At 43.2% G+C, this 19,652-nt stretch overlaps 1 protein-coding gene across 1 annotated transcript in view; it reads right to left on the minus strand.

The window, feature by feature from the left end:
* WDFY2 (WD repeat and FYVE domain containing 2) overlaps positions 1–19,277 on the minus strand; it is a 58,976-nt gene extending 39,699 nt beyond the window's left edge. Inside the window, exon 1 of the mRNA XM_041466975.1 lies at positions 19,069–19,277. Within this exon, the coding sequence (XP_041322909.1) occupies positions 19,069–19,205 (137 nt within the window). The 5' untranslated portion in view covers positions 19,206–19,277. The remainder of the gene's footprint in view (positions 1–19,068) is intronic.
* Between the last annotated feature and the right edge of the window lie 375 nt (positions 19,278–19,652).

The following is a 19,652-nucleotide window of genomic DNA, read 5'->3' on the forward strand; positions in this document are numbered from 1 at the left end:
CTTTATAAGGGACAGATTCTGGTTCATGGCAAAAGCATCAAATATTATAAAAACCTCTTTGCTGGCACCTTATTACTACCTCACTTTACTGGCATTTTTTTTAGACAGTTACAAGAAGAGTCTTTTGCAGTTCCTGTCCAGATGCTGTCTCAGCTTGCATCCTCCAGATTTCTACTGCTGCCATTCACAGGGGAAATATCAGTATTATTTTGGAAGAAATAGATTTGAGGTTGTGAAACAAAGTCATCTCTACAGACTTGCTTCTCTGCTTGGCAGTCTCGCACTTTTAAATGTTATTACAAACTAATCCAAAACATAACATCCTTAGGTTCAAAAGTAGTAAGTACTTACTAGGCATGCTACTGGACATGGTAATTACAATAAAGGTGTCAGTATTTATATATTTACAGGAATCAGGGATTCAAGACAGAATAATTTCAAAGCAAGGATTTTCAAAGTCATTGCTGAATTAAATAGCGGGCAACTCTACATGATCATGGGATAAACCTGACCAACTTCACCCATCCTGAATAAAGATGAAGTTCCTTACCAGAGAACTGAACACCATCTACTTCCACCCCTCCTGCCATGGGCAGGAACACTTTCCAGTAGATCAGGCTGCTCAGGGTCCCATCCAACCTGGTCTAGAACATTTTCAGGGATGGGCCATTTGCATCTATGTATGTTGCCTTCCAGTGGAAGGCTACTAGTTAGCATAGGCAGAGCAAAGAAAGGTGTCTGAAGTAATGACTTAGCCTACTCAAGGGCCACTGGAAGCAGAGAATGGTAGCAGATTGAAGCAGATGAGATCTATTGCTGACCTTGGCAGAGGACACAGGATTTTAGATGGTAATACAAGGTAGAAGACAGCTAGAGACAACCCACTGGGCTAGTAAATCCTTGAGCTATTAGGTAAAGCATAAAATCAGCTCACAGCATCTGCTGGGGAAAAAGATGAGCTGAGATGGGGTAAAGGCAGTAAATAAGACAAGGGTCCTTTTTGATCCTGTGGCCTTGCAGGCTCAGCAGCGCCTGAAAAACTAAATCATGTTTGTAATTCTGCCTTGACTTTTTTGCAGGTCAGACAGGATTGCTTCTTACACAGAAGGCAGGGAGGGAAGGAACAGCTTTCCTTACAGACAGTTAAATTACTATGCAAAGAGACAACATGTCCAGTTACCTCAAGCCATGAGAGACACATCCCACAGACTAAAACCCACTCTGTTAGTTTCAAAATCCATGTGTGTGTGTTCTGCTGTGTCAAGCAGTTCCTCCTCCCACTCTCCTGTCCGGGTACCTGAGACATGCTGAAAACACCCAGACAGTCCAGTAAGTCTCTTCCACATGTCATATCTAATAGAAGTAAATTGTGTCTTATCAGCCACACACGATGAGCTTTGGAGGGATGTTTGCAATTTCTGAGCAGTTATCAAGAAATGTAAATTATTAACAGTCTGCAGCAGGTTAAGCAGTTTACTTAATTGAGAGATGTCTTAACTACTGAGCATCAGAGGCAGGCAGGGCACATGGAGGCCATATTTAGAATACATTTTCACTCCAGTTGAAGGGGAGAAGACAAAGTATTAGACAGAGCTGTTCTGTGGACTGGATCTGGCCCCTAAAACAGATCAGATGGACAGTTAGCTCTAAAGAACACCAACAGACAGGAACAGCAAGCTTACAAGAAAGACTGAGAGCAGTTATGACCTCAAACACTGCAGTGAACAAATGGGTTGTTTTGGAAATACACACATATTCATCATCTCCACTGCACAGTGGAAGTACAAGCTAACAAAGGCTGTTAGAAATGCACAACCATATAATTCCACAAATGCATCTCTCCCCCTGGCACTGCACCTTTAAAATACTTGCTTCACACTCTTAAGTCTAAAAGATCACGGTTTGTCTTTGCTTTTCCTACTCACTTTTCTTCAGAGCATTTAAGGGTTTTGTTTGTTCAGTTTTTGAAAGGAAAGTATTTCTGTAGAAGGAAACAAAGGTTCATGGTATGGCAGCTACACGCTAATTAAAAAGCCAGTGAATGCTGAGGATCTATGTCCTACCTTTTCCAGTGATCAACCATTAACTCTATTTAGAACATAGGAACCAAAGAAGACAGTCCGATAGCCAGTTACTTCCAAGCCATGCTCTTAAAAGCTTAGAGACATTTTTCTGTACCCTCATCAGTTCTCCCACACTGTCTCTTTCTCTGGCACCCTTCATTTTAACACACATTTCAAACCACGCTATTTCTCTCCCCAGAGTTTTGCCTCCAGCATCTGGTTCAACAACAGCTGACAGCGATTTACAAGTCTTGCTAGACTTAGCCTTTTAAAATTATTCATGCTATTGGCAAGAATTTAAGCTTCAGATGTGTATGTGTTTGTGGGAAAGGTGCAGATAGTCCCTCTGCATCACTGTTTTTTGGTTTTCAGGAACACCCATTAACCAGCAGGTATGAAGCTACCAAGGTCATCTCTCCCTGGCAGCAGCAAGCCTTCAGCATTTGCACCCCCACAAGCAACTGCAGAGGTAGCCCATGTTCCTCCTCAAGCAGCTGATGTTCCCTTCCTCACCAAGTCAGCTTTGAAGCAGCAGGACAAAGGCATATACTGCCATTCCCCTCACCCAATGCAAATGAAAGAAACTCTTCCCATTTGATTTCCATTTCTCTACTGCTTGTAGCATCCCATCCCACTCTCTCATGTCTGGGAGGCACCACACATCCACCATCTCTCAATTACTCATAACAATTCAATGCATTTTAATAACATTTAAACAGGTTTAAAAAAACCTAGCAATAAACTGGGAATTACTGTGGACTCCTGCTGGACCACAGAAGCACAAAGGAGGTACTTCAGGTTTTCAGGAGACAGCACTTGGCAGATGAAAACAGCTAAACACACTAAATGCCTTTTCACATCACCAACACACAAGGTGGTTTTTACCAACTTCTGGTGTCAACAATTTTCCTGATCCAAGCTGCCCCATTTCACTTTCATGTCAGCTGACTTGGATATTGATATTTAACAGCATAGGATGTGCAGCTGCTCCAAGTTCATGCAGGAAGGAGACAGCCTGCCTTTTTTGAATTCCAAATTGATAAGAGGAGAGTCACTGAGAGAATTAATAAGCAGGAAGGTGAGGAAATGAGAAAGTAAGCTGAGAGGAGTTAGAACACGAATGGGAAGAACAGCAGTAGGGAACAGGATATAAAGTACAAACAATACAAAACCCTCAGTAAGGATGGCAGCAAACATCTGCTTCAGTAACACTCAGACAAGGAAACTGAAAGAGCACAGAGTTTTGGTAATAACAGGTCTATCCAAATGGAGGTAACGAGCTGAAGACAAACCCTTCAGAGCCCAAGACTCTCCCACCACCACAGTTACTGTGGTATCAGGCAACTTTGTGCATGTTGATTGTCTTTCACCAGAAGAAAGTCCAGCTCCACATCATGCATTTACGAAGCATCCTGGTGACATACAGGGCAATGGAAACCTCACAGCTGCACTCAACAGCTACCCTCCAAATCTGTAAATTGGAAAGTACTGCTCATATTAAGGCTTTTCCCCAAAGTGCAGTTGCACTTACCTTGATACCTCACAAATACAAAGTTCTTGCTCTGTTACTTGGGACACTAAATCCTTCAGGCTCTTTTTACTTTCAACAGACAGGAATTGGTTTTTGCATTTAAGACAAACAAAGGCTCATTATCTATCTCTGTGAAATAAGCATAGAGAAAAAGAAACAACAGTTTGAAAAAGGAAGTTATGACTATTGCAGACTATCTGAATTCAATGTCAAGTGTTTTTTCCCCAACTGCATACTGCAAAATGTATACACATTTTAAGGAAGAGAAAAAGCTCCACTTCTGTTGCCTTCCTCTGCAGTGTTTATAGAAAGTTTCAAGTCTCAGCCCTGGCTCTTACATTCGTACTCTCTTTTCTTTTTTCTTTTTTCCTACTCTCTTTTCTTCCTCAACTTGAGTCAAGTTATTACTGGGTACCATGAATAAAATATTTTTCTATTCAAAGCAGCTTAGCTTTTGAGTAAACAAACACACAGTCTAACTTTGTCCTGTTTAGGATATGTTTACAAAAATTACTATTAGTGAAAGATAAAAACCATATGTTTGAGATGCTTCTAAATCAGTCCTGGACATATAGAAAAGCAGCACCACAAACCAGTTTCACAAGAGAGCTTAAGACAATGATACCAAACACCAAAAGGTCTAAAATAAGAACACAGGTGTGGGAGTTCTGTTTCCACTACAGAGGTAGGTAGTGAAAAATGGAATTCCCATGAAACGCCCCAGTGCAAGCCAATCCACACTATACACACTTATCAAAGATGTAGCAGTTACATTTTTTCATGGCATCAAGACTGAATAGGCACTGACTGAACAAGAAGTAAACTTCTCTGCAAGGCAGGATGGATAATCGCATATTCATCCCATTCTTTCTCTCTACAAGGAAGCCCTTCCATTTCAACTTCCAGCTTTAGCAGATTATTTTTCCTATTTTTTTCAGATAATACATAAACAGATCATGTCGCCAAAGAGCAACACCACTGTCACTCTGATTTAATTTCAGAAAAGAATATCAGTTTCTCATGAAGGAGAGAGCTAAGTTAGATATCTTGTTCTGCTTATTTTTGTTATGTCTACATAATTGATAGCTATTTGTAAATTAATTTTAATTTACTCAAAATACGCTTCTCTTCGCCTGTGGTTAAAATTATTGTTTCTACAAGATTTTATGCAATGGAGGCCAAGTAGAATTTCTATTTGTGTCCAAAGTGAGACAGTGCAATGTTGCAGTATAGTAAAAGCAGCAGAGTTTGTAGAAAAATACTATCAAGGTTATTGTACAACTCTTATGTCCTGGGTATTCCAGACATACATAATTTAAAGGAAATTTTGTTGCTTTCTTGATCCTCTGATGCCGTAAAAAAACAATCATAATCTTATAACAACTCAGGGCTGGGCTAAAATACTCTGACACCATTTCCTCAGTATCAGAGGACCTGTACCAGAGAATTTCAGACCAACAATCTTGAGAACAGTTGAAGTAATGTTAAAAATTAAACAACGAACTTCTCATAGAAAATACAAAAACCTCCTACAACAAAACACTCCACACAAGAAAAAACCTAGAATATATAAATTCCTTGACAATCCCAGAGGGAACAGCAACAGACTGTGGAAGACAAGACAAGTCCAACAATCCTTGCCACTGGAAAGCCTGGCTCCAAGACACAAAACGCAGCTTAGCAACTTGGGTCAAGTTCAGGAAGCGGAGGAGAACACAGCTACCACAGGGCAGCACTATGCCAAAGAGTGTCAGAACAATGATGCTCCATCCAACATATATTTTCTGACTCTGCTGCTGCTCCATCCCAATTTCTGTGGCAGGCTAAGGGAAATGTATCATGCTTGAGAAGAAGTGCATGCACTCACTCCTCCAGTAATCCAAGTATCACCTGCAAACACTCAGCTGATCCCACTCCCAAGGTCAGCAGCAAAACTCTCAAGTGACACTGGAGCAGGATGAAACCAGCCACGACAACTCTGGTGTTTGTTTGCACATTGAAGCAAAAGGAAAATACTATTTCTTCCTAATAGGAGACACATCACTCTCCCCAAAACAGTGGGTAAAGGAGAAGAAAAAAAGAGAAGGACTTAAATACTGAGTGAATCATACACCAGCTACTCAAATGGAAACAGCTTGTACAAAAGCTGTAAAACTGTGGAAGAGACTCCCCAAAACACTTTGCCCCAACAACACCTTTAACTTCTGTTACATTATCAGTGTCAGGTAAACTGGACATGGCAGAGACACCTTGATAGTTATAGAACAAGCATCTCTAGCTATAAAGTACTTTCTATTGAAAATGTGCTTTGAAGACTAATTTAATTATTGTGCCTGAAGTTTCCTTGCTTTTCTTAGGCACAGGAGCTCACAAGCTATTGAGGCAGCCCATTTCCTCTTCATAGTTTCTTTGTGGCATTACCAGTTTTATTAGGACATGGAAGTTTCTTATTTTCTGTCCTCCTTGAAGTTTTAATACAATCTACAAAATCTCTTAAGAGTTTTCTACAATCATTTAGAGCAATACCACATGTATGGGCAGAAAACTGCTTGGGGTAAGGTCTGTGACCACGGTACATCCAACTTATTTTCAAGTATTTTAAAAATTGAAAGGAGCACAAATGTAATTTTTATGAATAAAGATCTTTTTGAAGATGTAATGCTTAGGTAAAACTTCACAGCAGAGGGTCTCTGGATTTCCTTGATCTTCTTCAAGCTATGCTCTAGATTTGAATGGCCCTGATGAAGAATTCTGTCTTCAGCACCTAACGTCCACCAGTCTGTGTTGCAGATGCACACGATTGGTGACTTGTATTTCAAAATTGGTCATTACTACAGCTTAGCACTGTTCTATGACTTCAAAAATACAGGACCAAAGCTACCACATGGCCTGAAACAGTGAAGAGACTGCCACACTTATTAGAACACATGGGTACTTTTACTGACAGGCACTGCAATGACACTAAGCCCACTGGAAGGATCCCACCCCAGGATGGTGTAAGCAGGGAAGGAGCTGGCATATAAGGAAGCATTCATGTCTCATCTCCCAGACCTACAGAACATGCAATACTCTGCTCAAACTGGCCAAAGATACATCCCTGGGTGCCAGAAACAAAGGCTCATGGAGAAAACATATCCTGACAGCTATTGAGGAATGCCAGAAGATGTATTCACATCGGTTACAGGTCCAATGCTTGGGCCTCCTGTGGTGCAGGAAGCGAGCACGGATGTCTGACTGGAGAACTTGGCTACAGAGGCCATGAATGTGACTTCAGTGCTCCAGCTGAGTTCCAGCCCTGGCTGCAGCCCTGCGGGTCACTGGCTAATGTCACAGGGGCCCTGGGAGACCTGTTCTCCTCTGGATGTCTGGTAGAAGTTATCTTAAGAATCTCAAACTACTTTGGTCTCAAATTCAGGTTTTTAAAACTTACTGTTACAGATCTCTAACCACCAGAAATGTTTACAGGCATGACAGTTTCAAGCGCTGAGTCTTGTTTAAACCAGTGGCTTAGTTGGTTTGGGTTTTTTTTTTAATCACAGAACCAATTTCCTGTAGGCAATCTGATACCCTACCAGGAGGAACAGCCACATGACCTGGGTGCTCCAGAGATGTGAAACACACCTACATTAATAAGTGACACAGGCCTGGGACCAGCCTCTGGCAGTAAGGCCACCTGGCAGGGAAACAATGGCTGCATCCAAGCTATGTACTGGGAACAGTCCCTAGGACAAGCTGACTTCCAAACCCTGTATGGTTTGGATGTTTGATGCTGTGCAAATTGGCTCATGGCAAGAACAGTGCTTAATACCAACAACAAGACACCACAGCCAGACAGATCCCCATGCTTGAAATATACTCTTGCACTATTTAGTTTATTAGAAATACAGTCACTGTAACTGCTGGCCATGGGTTCAGCAGCCCATTTCTCCCAGCTGGTTCACAGAGCCATTAAAAAAAGGAAACAGTATTGATTTCTGTGTACACCAACCATCTTGTTCAATACTGGGCTCGTCTAAAAGAACAGGGAAGTGAGAACAAGGGGTTTGCTGCTTACTCTCACAAGAACTCTTTTTTCTTGTTACATTGTACACCACAATAATATCCCAAGGTGGTTCACATTTTCCCACTCTCCCTCCTTCATTTTTGTTAGTCTGAGGTCAGTATAACGGCATTGGTCAATAATTGAATAAACACCATTTTTTGGCTTGAAGTTATCATACACAGCAATAAAGGGAAATGAAACTAACTAAAACAAAAATATGACCATTGCCAGGATAATGCTTCAGAATATCACAACAACCAGCTTGCAAATTAGGAGCTTGCCTTCAAACACAGGCAGTATAATTTATTTCTGGAAAAATACCATTGAGTCTGAGGTATCAATACATGCACACACACCACTTTTTGAAACCACTGTTTGCACTTTTTAATCCACATGCTAAACACAAACACAGTTCACTAAGCAATTACCCATACCATTTGCTTTTTCTGTCTCCAGAATTTTTGTCAGTGGTTGTTTATCTACTTCTCCTGTATTATTTTGTATACAAAACACTTGCCCACACATTTAATACAGGTTTTGTGCTTAACAGCTGTATAACCATTACACTTTTTTCTAAAAGAATTTGACTCTTAAAACCATGTAAAAATGTCTTTTCATGTCAAAAAGGGCATGTGAACACAAGTTTGGTTTTAGAGCACAAGAAAGACCACGGGAAACAACAACCAAGGCAGGCCAAGCCACTGGTTAGGTTTAGCCACGCTTCCCACTGGTAACCTCAATAATTGCAATCCTTGGGCCATCCTTTCAGATGTGTTCACACCTCATAAAAACCAGACAACAATGTTCAACCTGCTTCCTTGAAGAAGAGGTTTTAGGTCATCAGGCTTTTAGAATGAATATAGGCTGTGATCAAAAGGGTGCTGTGGATGAAACTAGTTGGGGATGACAACTACTTGGCTTGGTTTCCTGGTCACAAAAACTCATTAGGGAAATCCTCACCAGGCTTCTCTCTCATCTACTAAAGAATGAAGGAAGGAGGGAAAGAAGGAGCAAAAGCATCTGAAATCACAGAGGAGCTTTCAGAATTCAGATGAAAGTCATGCATTTTTCAACCACTACCGCATGTATTTTTTTTAAACAATCAGTACATTCATAGCTCCCTTTTCCTACTGCTTTCTCTGGTATATAATATGGGTTAGCAACAGTATTTGTGGAAAAGCTTATTGCTGGAAACTGAAGGACCGTGACCAACAGCATTCACAGCATTTCTTATTTAACAAAAACCCCCCTACCCTTACTTTTCATCTTCCACTCCAAAACCAACACATTGGAACCTGAATTAATGGTACAAGCTACTGAGGGATTTCCTCCCTTGCCCCTAGTCTTGTGCTCCTCAACAACATTAGCAACCATAACGAGTGTGCAAAGGGGAAGATGAAATGCCAAACAACAGAGGTCTCAAATATTCCCCCAGAGCAAAGCTTGCAGCTAGGCAGCCTGTAGAAATCCTGCCTGCAGAACAGCTGGGAGAAGATCTCTGCAACAGCCCATCCCAACATGGCTCCTCACCTGCTGGTGCTTCACAGCTCAGACTGCCATGGTGCTCCAAGCACCACAGCAAGCTCACTGAAATTTTATGTGCTTTGGCCTTTTGGCTACAAATAAACCTGGCAACAACAGGGATCAGAGTTTGAAGCTGCAAGTTCAGTGTTTGTATGGGTCTATCCCTGCTGGAAACCTGGCAGGACCATTTATCAGTTGATATTTTCAAAGCACGATGACGGATTAATTTATTCCCACTCATTTACTGGCACTTGCAGAAGTTAGCAAGAAGACATCAGTTTATGAAGTCTGATTTATTTCCTGAAGCGAAGAGACTGAATTCTTCTTTGGAAATGGATTAGTGCCTATACATTGTGTAACCAACCCTTGTACGCAACACGCAATGCCAAGTGTAGTGGTCTGCCACCCACTGCAGCTGATACTCTTACATGAGCTGCTTTCCCTGCTTGCTCCTGCCTGAGGGAATCCAGCATAGGTCCATCCTTAGCTGCCAATGCCAGCTCATGCAGTCTCAAAAACTTCAGATGTAACAGAACTTAGAAAAGATGAGGTAATATCAGACAGCACTAAAAGTCTCAGCTGCTAAGGCAGCACACATGACAGCTCAGGCAAGGCTTTGGTAGACCCCAAATACTCTTTTTGGGCTGAATTGCTGTTGTTCTGACAGAATGGGACATAGGTCTCAACGGAGCAGAATAAAATATGTCACTTGACTGCTACAAAAAGTATTAACTTGTTAATTTCAGTAATTAAATTATATCGGGGCCAATAAAGTCAAAGGTGTCAATTTTGATTTGACAGATACATTACCTCTTCACCCTCTGCCCTCAGCACAATTACTCCTTTTTTCCCCATGTTAGTACTACCACACTGCCCTACTTAGATCTCTAGTTTTTATCAGTATTGCTTTCTGCCTATGCTAAAGTAAATTGTTCCCATGGCAGATTAAAATCATAGAGAACATTTATCTCTAGCAGACAAACACAGGACTATTCAGTAAAGACCCATTCACCTGCCATTAAGCTCCTGGCCAGGAGAAAGCAGGAGCTTTGCTGAGGGCTGATCAAATGCCACAGGAGTCTGAAGCAATGGGACCAACACGACAAGAACAGGCACAAGGGCATCATGCCTGATGCTGGAGAACAGCACAGGCATGACCTTTCCTGCTGCACTTCCAGTAACTGCAGAAGGGCAATCATCCTTTGACAACTGCTTATTGTTGGTGGAGCTGCTGAAAGAGTGAGTGAAGCCAAGGCATGATTCCTAAACCTAGACAAGACGTGTAGAGGACCACCACTGCCATCAAAATGCTGCAGCTGTCTTTAGCCAACCCTGCATGCAGCAAAATCTAGGCTGGACCACATGCCACCTGCCATAAAGCTGAAAGCATCTCCTTGGAAATCCTACTTTTATTCTATACAACTCAATGCACATGATGCTGCAAAACATGAAGCCTTTTAAATGTCAATTTGAACCATTCATTGGATGACTCCACAGCCCATATTTGCTCTAGCAAAACACCGAGCTGAGAGGAGAGGCTGAGTTTTTCTCTGTATCAGATGGGAAAAAGGAATGCGGTATGGGAATGAGAAGATACTGATTAATAACACTTAGGATCCAGAAGAAAATGATGAAGTAAGGATAATTTGGCACATAAGCAAAATGAGTGCAAACTTTAAGGCCCCAAAGTGTTCCACAAAGCAGATGCACCTCCTGCTTAAGAATACAATGAAAGCTTTATTTGCTATTATAAGTGAATTTGAAGCCAAAGGTAAATTTACCACATTTTCACTCACTGCTAGAGGTGCAAAATCTCATTATCTCTCATGTTCTCAACATGGGCAAGGATCTTTTCTCCATATCCCTTTAAGACAAAGCACTGTACTTGTTCTATCACCTGAATCCTCAACCTGATGGCAAAATAGGCCACTTCACATTAGGACAGCCTTTTCTCAGATTCTCTCCACAGGACTCCACTCCTAAGGAAACCATGATTACATTCCTTTAAAGGTCAAAAGCATTGCCTTCTGGGGCTGATCGATCACTACTGTTATTACAAAAAACTGCTAAGTATATTGATCTTTCACCTCACAGTAGGAGGGAATGGTAAAGGACTGGAGAATAAAAGACAACATTAGACAAAACTTTGCAGTAAACTTGGCAGCAGAACAGCAGTGCTTTCTACCCAGAACTGCGCTTTGGCATCGCCTTCGATTCAGCGCTCCAAACCTTAAGAGTTCTCTGAAAAACTTAATTTAAGTGGTGAATACACATGATGTGAAAAGCAAAGCCCATATGTTCAAAGTCTGGCCAAGGTTAGTTACACAACACTATTTCCTGCAGCCTGACTAAGAGAAAAATTGAAACACCACATTTTTTAACCCAGCCTCCACAACTGTTCTCTCTCATGAGGATGAAGGCAGTATTTTGTCCCTCAAATTTGGGCACAGTATAATTTGTAAAATTTATTATTTGTTTTCTGATGGGCCAAAATCAATTTTGGCCATTATTTACACACAGTTTCAAGCCATCAGACATGCAGATTGTGACATATGAAGAACCCCAAGAGATGCATATGGCTTTGTGATTATGTGACGGTCCCTGTCTGGAGGGTTGTCTGGTAAACTTGCCTTCTCCTATTTCTTTCTCACAAAACTGTCCTTTTCCTTCTCCAGGCTTGCTCCAGCCACCCACCCAAACTGCTTGCAAGGGTACCTTCAGTTCCTGTGTGGATGTTTGTTTTACAGTCTTCCCATTCACATAATTTCTTTACCTCACAAAAGTATAAAGAAGGAAGCTTCATTTTCTCTTTCCTAAACTGCCCCATATAGGACAAGGCTCTGCTGAACAGGATGCACCCTGCTATGCATCCTCAATACTCCATGGCTGCTGCTCCTATTCCCTCCCATGGTGCCCCGTCCCACCCTGCCACATCCAGCAGTGCAAGGCTGCATCCATCACTCCTCACACTGTATGCAGAAGGGAAACAGGTCTGTTTTTTCTTGCTTCTGGTCTTGCAACAGATTGCATTATGGACTGCTGCAATTCTTATCAAATCTCTGGGAAAATACATGCAGTTACTGGAAGTTTTATACAAACCCACTCATATTTGGACAGAGTGTAATGAAGCACAAAGAGCAAAGCAGTGTTTTTAGGTAAATAATCCTTCAATGTCTGAGAGGTTACAGTGCACAGAACACAGTGATGCACAGAAGACACTTGTACAAAAGCCAGTTGCTCCCCTTAGGGCATTGCTCATCATTTAAGAAGCTTTTAGAGCTCCTGACCACAGAAACACCAAAGCAGTATACCTGCATTATGCCCTCCTACTCTCTCCTTTCCATTTGATCTCTGAGCTGCTAACTATTTCCTGACTCTCAGGGTTGTTACAAACACCGTTTTACAAAACTTGTGCCACTTTTGAGCAATTCTCTTCCATGCAGTATCACACAGCTAAAAGATCTTGCTGGGAAATTATGCACAGATCAGTGTTGGCAGATACCACGCAGGCACCAGCACAGCTGGAGAGAGGGAAAGAAAAAAGTCTGTCTCAGTAAACAAAACAGTATAAAGTAGCTCAAACAAGCTACTGACATATTTCTATTGTGCTACAATGGTCACATGCTATTTGAGACCTTCAGTCTGCTAAGTGACCCACAAAGAAAGGTCAGCCTTACTTAAATAGCTCAGTAGCTTCAAAACTGTTGCAATTCCTTTAGTTTAAGGTATAGCAGCCATTTTGTGTTGCAGCTTCAACCGCCTCCTCTAGACATGTTTATCTTAAGGAGAAAAACCAACAAGTTTCCTGCAACAGTGCATATTTAGTTATGTGCCATCTCTGGACTGCAAGGACTCCATAACTGGCATTTGTTTTTCTTTCAGGGTCCACAGGCCACACACAGAAGTGGCATTGTGCAGTCCCCTCTTGGCAAGAAGAACTGTTCAGCTGCAGAACTGGAGAGACTGCAGGGGAAGGTCACCAAGCCTGAAAGACGTGAGACACTGATGAGAGATCCAGTCTCTGTGTAAACAGATGCCAGGGAAATTAAGATGGGGTCAGGGAAGACAAGCAGAAAAATGAGAACTAGTTAATATGGGAAGCAGATGCATCATCCCAAAATTTGCTGACACTCAAGAACACTGCGCAGCAACAGGCAGAAAAAGAGGCTACAAGGAGGAAAAAAGGTGTATTAAGTAGCTCTTCTTATTCCAAATAAAGCTTGTAAGATTCACCCACATCTTTTATGGAAGGAATAATCTCTAAGAGAGGGGAGTAAAAGTCATTGCACCTCTAACTCGAAAGGCTCAAGCACCTAAGGTTCCACTCTATTACGCTGCCCAACTGTTCTGCTGAAGCTGGGTCTGTACAAGCTGTGGTCCAAGTCACATCAGAGCACATTTTTGCAGCTGTTGTCCTGCAATTAAGACATGAACTTTGTAACACAGGCCCCTTAGCTCAGTACGACAGGCGATGCAACTGAAGGAGTTTCATCAATCTCTGCATTGACCTACATGAGCTAGTAGTTTCAGGACAGCTCAGATCAGAGAGATGATACTAAATGCTTGTGCTTTAAATCTTAAACTGACACGCAGGAGGAGAGCATCTTAAGGCAAGGGATCCACAAGCTTGGATAAACTTCAAGAGGTGGTGGCAGAAAGTAGCACAGAGAGATAAAAAAGCGCAACATTGCAAGGTCTCCCACAGGTTAATAAGTGGAGTTTATCACCCCCAGCAAGGACTCAGCAAGACATTTTGTGTGCTAGTCTCAGATTTTGGCATCTCAACAGGATACATGTTAGTCAAATCCGGAACAAGTACTTTTCAACATCTGCAACAATGTCTGTTTCCAAGCGCTTTTGGACCTCCTATCTTCTCTCTTAAGCCTCTTGCCAGCATCCGCTTCTTCCTCGCAAACACCCAGCACTAACCTCCACCCTGACCTTTATTCCAAACACACACTCATCAAATTACAACATATCCAAAAAATTCAGTTTAAAAACACACACAAAATAAAAGAGCAAATTCCATCTACAGCATTAGGTCTCTTCAATTCCTATCAACAATTTTATTGGTGACTAACGTTTTTATCAAAATTTTAAAGAACCTCCAGGCAGGAACAAGTCCTTTTACACTTGCAAAGAGCATCCACACCTTCTGCCCTGCTTGAACTACTGCTCATACTGCAATCACCTGGGTGTGAAACCTACAGGCTTCGACTAAAAAACATACACAGACAGCATCAAAATCAGTTCTCACAGCACCTACACTTCTGCTGTGAACCAACAGCCACTCACAAGGCAGAGCAGACATCAGTGATGTAACCCTGTGCTTAGGTAAGAATTACAGATCTGTACAGCAACCAACACTGTTGGGCAAAGCAATCACTTTCTACCACTCCACCAGAGGAGAAAGGAAACTCAGTTTACCAAGGGTCTGCAGTTCCTTGCACCCTGCTTGAATACAGCACTGTGTATACATCCCACCTTTCCATTAGAGCTTGTTCACAGGCATGAATTATGACACTGAATGCTAAATATTCTGGATCTGGACAGGAAAACCACAAGGAGAAAAAGATTGCTTCTGATATACTTGATGGCAGAAAGATCACAGTTCTCCATGGTAGAAGTCATGTCAACACAAAGCAAAGACAACTCCCACATTTCTTGTCACATATGCATATTCCCATTCCCAGTCCACTGTTAATTTAGCAAAGAGATTTTCATTTACACAAGATGGGCATTAAGTTGTTGTGCTCCCTAAAAAACCTGCTCATTAGCACACTCAGAACACAAGCCTTGGACAACAGCTGAAGTGCACATCTGTATTTAAAACCCTCACACTGTAAACCAAACCCAGGAATACAAGCTCTGCACAGTTTTCTCTATGTGAGATGAAGAAACTAATAAGATAAGCAGTCGGGGCTCACTGTTTATACAGTGATCCATATGAAGAAGCTGAGACTACTGAGTTCAAAAAGAACTTAAGATAATACAAGGTAATGGAGAAGACAACGGTCTCTACTCCCTTAAAACCTTAAAACAAAACAAAACAAACCACCAAAAACAAACAAAACAAAACAAAAAAGCTATGGGATAAAGGGATAATTTTTTTTTCCTGTATCTTGCCACCAAGAGACTAGAATGCCCATTTTTTAAAATAAAAGGATTTTGACAATTTTCAGTTGACTGTGAAAACTTTTACTTCTTATGAATAGTTCAAGGAGAACAGTTCTTGACTGCAACACGTACATTTAGAAGGTCTGTGGCATGGAAGTGAGCACAGAACTCCCACCCACAAGAGGGCACAGACCAGAGTTCATAATTACCAGGAAAGCTGTTTACACCAGCCTCTGTAAAAGTTCTCCTCACTTAGAATCCAGCTAGGGGTAAAAAGAGGGCTACTGGTAAAGTGCAGGTCTACCACACCCCCCCTGCCAGTCTGGCACGGTGACACACGATCAGCACATGGGTGACACACGATCAGCACATCGGAGGCCCAGCTGAACTGGCACCCACAGCACTGGCAGGCTCTTCAGGCTCTTGAGAAACACACGAGTGTGCCAGCACCGAACAGAACTGCTGCCACTGAAAGCTGGGTGAGTCAGTGCACTTGTCCCACCGTATCCCATGCTCAGGTAAGATTAATGACACTAAATCTTCTCTGGAGCATGGAGTTAGATATGTCTGAACTTGACATGCCAGTGACCTACTTTTCAGACATGCCCAACACCCACGTCTCCCTCTGAGCGCAACAAAAGACAAGGATGCTTCACAATTTTGAAACGGCAGTGCATGCTTTTAATACTGAGGAAGCTGATGACAGCTCAGGATCAGCTGTGCACATTAGGAAAACCCACTCTAACTTCACACGAGCATACACTGCTACGGATCACTCATGACTCTACATGTTTGGCTATATATGTCTGTTGATTCCATGAGTTTGCTGGCAGGGAAAGAGCATGGATGAAAGCTAGTAATTTCTCAGAGTCATCCTGCAATAGATTTATACATTTCTGGATATCAAATTTTGCCACTATTTTAACTCTCACCTGTCTAGACAGGTGCATCCTTCTTCTTAGAAGAAAAGCACAAAACACCTTACCCCTCCAGTGCATACCAGCTCTACTGTAGATACAGGCTCAGTCTATTTTGCCCAGATATAGAATTAGAAAAAATTAGAAGATTAGGACACAATGAACATCACTCAATTATCACAAGTGACCGGGATTAAGAAGAGAAAATCCATGTGCATCACGTGTACAAATGACACATACTAAAAAGGAACTCCAACCCTGCTGGGTATACAAAGTTTTGGGAACCTAGTTAAATATGTGAACCCACTTTGCCTCCCCCCCTTCTCCCCAATTCCTTCTTCCCCCCCCAACCTTTGTCTTTCTTTATGAGGAATAACCACACTCCCTATTATTAAATAGTTTTAATTTTATTTCTTAAAATATATGCATGTATGAGCTACAAACATGCAGGGCTATATAATCCATAACTATGTCTGCAAGCTGTAGCTAAAATCACTTTTGTGTCTTCAAACCAGATAACACCACTAGTGCCATACAAAACTGGGACCAGAGACCAAGCTAGCTCCTGCTTTTAAAGGTTGAGGTGTATAGAGCCACATCATGCAGCAAAGAAAACCTTTAAAGTGAAAAACCTTTAAAGTGGCACCTAGCTGCTGCATATGCAAAGACTACCAGCAGCTTCAATAATCATGTGTTCAGCCATTCACCAGCAAAACTATTCCTCCTTCACGTACAGAACATGTCCCATACTGAAGCAATTACTGGCGATGGCAAGTCATTCCAGCTGAAGTTCTCTGCAGAGGTTTCAGAACATTTTCCTCATATGAGCAGTGCATATCACTGTTAGGGAAATGCAGACAAAACTCACTTATTTGGTTAACAGGTAAAGGGACAGATAACATCTCCATAACGATCCTTAACAGTTTCCAGGAAGCTCTAAAAGCCCTCCACATTCCATGGCCATTAAACAACCACGTCAACACTGACAGGAGAAGGCAGGTCCAAACAGGAAAAGGTGCCATAAGGATCTGCACAAGCCTAATCATAATACACGAGTATTGAAAGTCTGACAAATTATGCTTTCACCCCAGGCAGCCTAAAACCTGCAAGTTAGACTCCTAACTTGCTATTCCTTCCAAGTCAGTTTCACACTCTTAATCTTTTAATTACAATAAAAATGCTAATGCAAGCAGAAAATGAAAGACCCATCAACCGACATCTTCATGTCTGAATAAATAAAAGGCAGGATCATAGCTTGTAGCATGTCAAGGACACTGCAAACAAGTCCCAGAAGCAGGCACACTTAACCTGGTTAATTCCTTTAAACAGAAATAGCCTGAGAACCTCTGGAGTTTCCTAGTGTGAAACTCCTGGCTTCTTCTTCGCTGCTTGTTTCTTGAGGCTGACATCTCAGTTACTAGTGAAAATAATGATGTCTCATCAATCCCGTTCCCTACACAGAAATATCAACATGGAGCATCAACCTGTCATCAACAACTACAGCTACGTATTTTTGCTAAGGTGAGGGAAGATATGGAGATTGAGAGAGAGGAAATAAATTTCAAGAATATATGAGAGGAAATAAATTTCAGGAATACCTTCTTACAGGTAAAAAGAATCGGCTAAGTAAGCCTAACAAGCTACAATGAATGAAAACAAGCTCAAGCTATATTCAGCATCATTTTAAATACATAGAAATGTGAGGACAATAAAATTGTGAGCACATAACAATGTAAAACTCTACTTAAAGTTCCCTTGACATTATACTCGTTTTAAGTACCCAGCTCCTCTTGCTAGCAGATGAATGAGAGTTCACTTGGAGACCTCAGCTTAAGGTGAACTTAAATGGTCTTAAATTTGCACATATTTGACAGCTGAAAACTAAGTCACAGTGGGGACAAAGATGAAAGAAAATACTGTCCGTTTTTCAGAAAGCCTGCAGAGACATAAAAGCAGACAGTCAACAGAACAGGCATCCATGAGAAACAGTCCATCCAAATACCTGTGAGTACCAAAACATACTGACAGGCTGGTCAACAACATGTGTCTTTCAATCTTAGGACACAGGTTACACACTACACCTGAGCTGCAAAGAAACCCTGCCTAACATAACTATTTACGGGCACTGCAAGAAAAATAAGCACTTATTTTGAAATAAAAGGTTTTCAAGTTAGAATTTGGAAGGTCCAGCTGCAGGGCTGAATCAAGTTTGAGCCCCTGGGCAGCCTCAGTCCCTTCGAAGCCCTGCTAAAGGGCCTGAAAGCATTCTCCTCCTTGGCAGCTTTTCAACACGGGATTTAACTCCAAGATCTTATCACCAATATGGTATTTTTAAATAATTACCCAGAAATGTTTGGAGAGGGGAAACGGGAACCAAAACTACTGTTTCAGCCAATGCTACCACAATCTTTAGGCAAGGTCAAAGATCTTCACAGACTCTCCGGCAATCCTCGTGATGAAGGGGATCTCACATCCCATTTTTCCCACGCTTAGAAAAGTCACTCAAGTCCTGCAAGTTTCAGCGGCGCCCCAGCCCGGTCACTGTCCTGACCCACACAGCGGCGGAGGAGGAGCGCGACACTATCCTGGAGACCCCTGCTCCAGGCTCCTTCCCCTCCGGGATGTGATGTGTCTGCTTAAAGCAATGTCCCCATGCTGGACCACCGCCACCTTGACGCTTGCCCGGGCTCCGAGTAGTGGAGACTACAGTCGCACAGGGATGCTGGCGGTCTGCCTCCACCACCTCCCGCCGGTGATGGGGGACCACCAGCCAGGAGCCCGCGCCGCGGGCCCAGCACTGCCACCATCACCGGCAGCAGTGGCGGGAGCTGACAGACCGCCGCCGCGGCCCCGCCGAACACCCGCTCCCGGTACCTGTCTTCGGAGACGCTGATGACCCCGTCCTCCTTGGGCACTATCGCTGCCATGTTCACCACCTCCTGCGAGCCCTCCACTTTGTTGAGCAGGAGGGGCTTGCGAGTCAGCGCCTTGGGCTGGGGCTCCGCCGCCATGGGGCCGGCGGGCACCGCCGCTGCCACCGGAGGAGGCTACGGCCGGGGGAGGGAGGGAGGCAGGGAGGCGGCCCGCACTGCCGAGGCGGAGGAGGGACTTGCCGGAGCCGGGCGCTCCCTGGGAAGCAGGGACAGCGCGGCGGCGGCCGCGGCACCGCCCCCGAGCGGGCAGGGCCGGGCCGGGCCGGGCCGCGCCGGGCGGGGCGCGGTGCGCGGAGGGGCGGGAAATGGCGGCCGCCCGCCGCCATCTCGCAGAGCGGGGCTGTGGAGCGGCGCCTTGGCGAAGGGAAAGCTGCGGTCCGGCGGAGGTGTGAGCGCACCTCTCCTGCCAGGGCTGCCCTCCCAGTGCCGCGGACTCGCCCCAGGGCTGCGGGGAGCGTGTCCCTCTCTGTCCCGTGCCCGGCTATGGACTGTCCGCACAGTACGGCTCCGTGAGGTCCATCCCAC

This window comes from Pyrgilauda ruficollis, unplaced genomic scaffold (genome assembly GCF_017590135.1).
Source record: "Pyrgilauda ruficollis isolate IOZ18807 unplaced genomic scaffold, ASM1759013v1 scaffold20, whole genome shotgun sequence".
Taxonomy (NCBI): domain Eukaryota; kingdom Metazoa; phylum Chordata; class Aves; order Passeriformes; family Passeridae; genus Pyrgilauda; species Pyrgilauda ruficollis.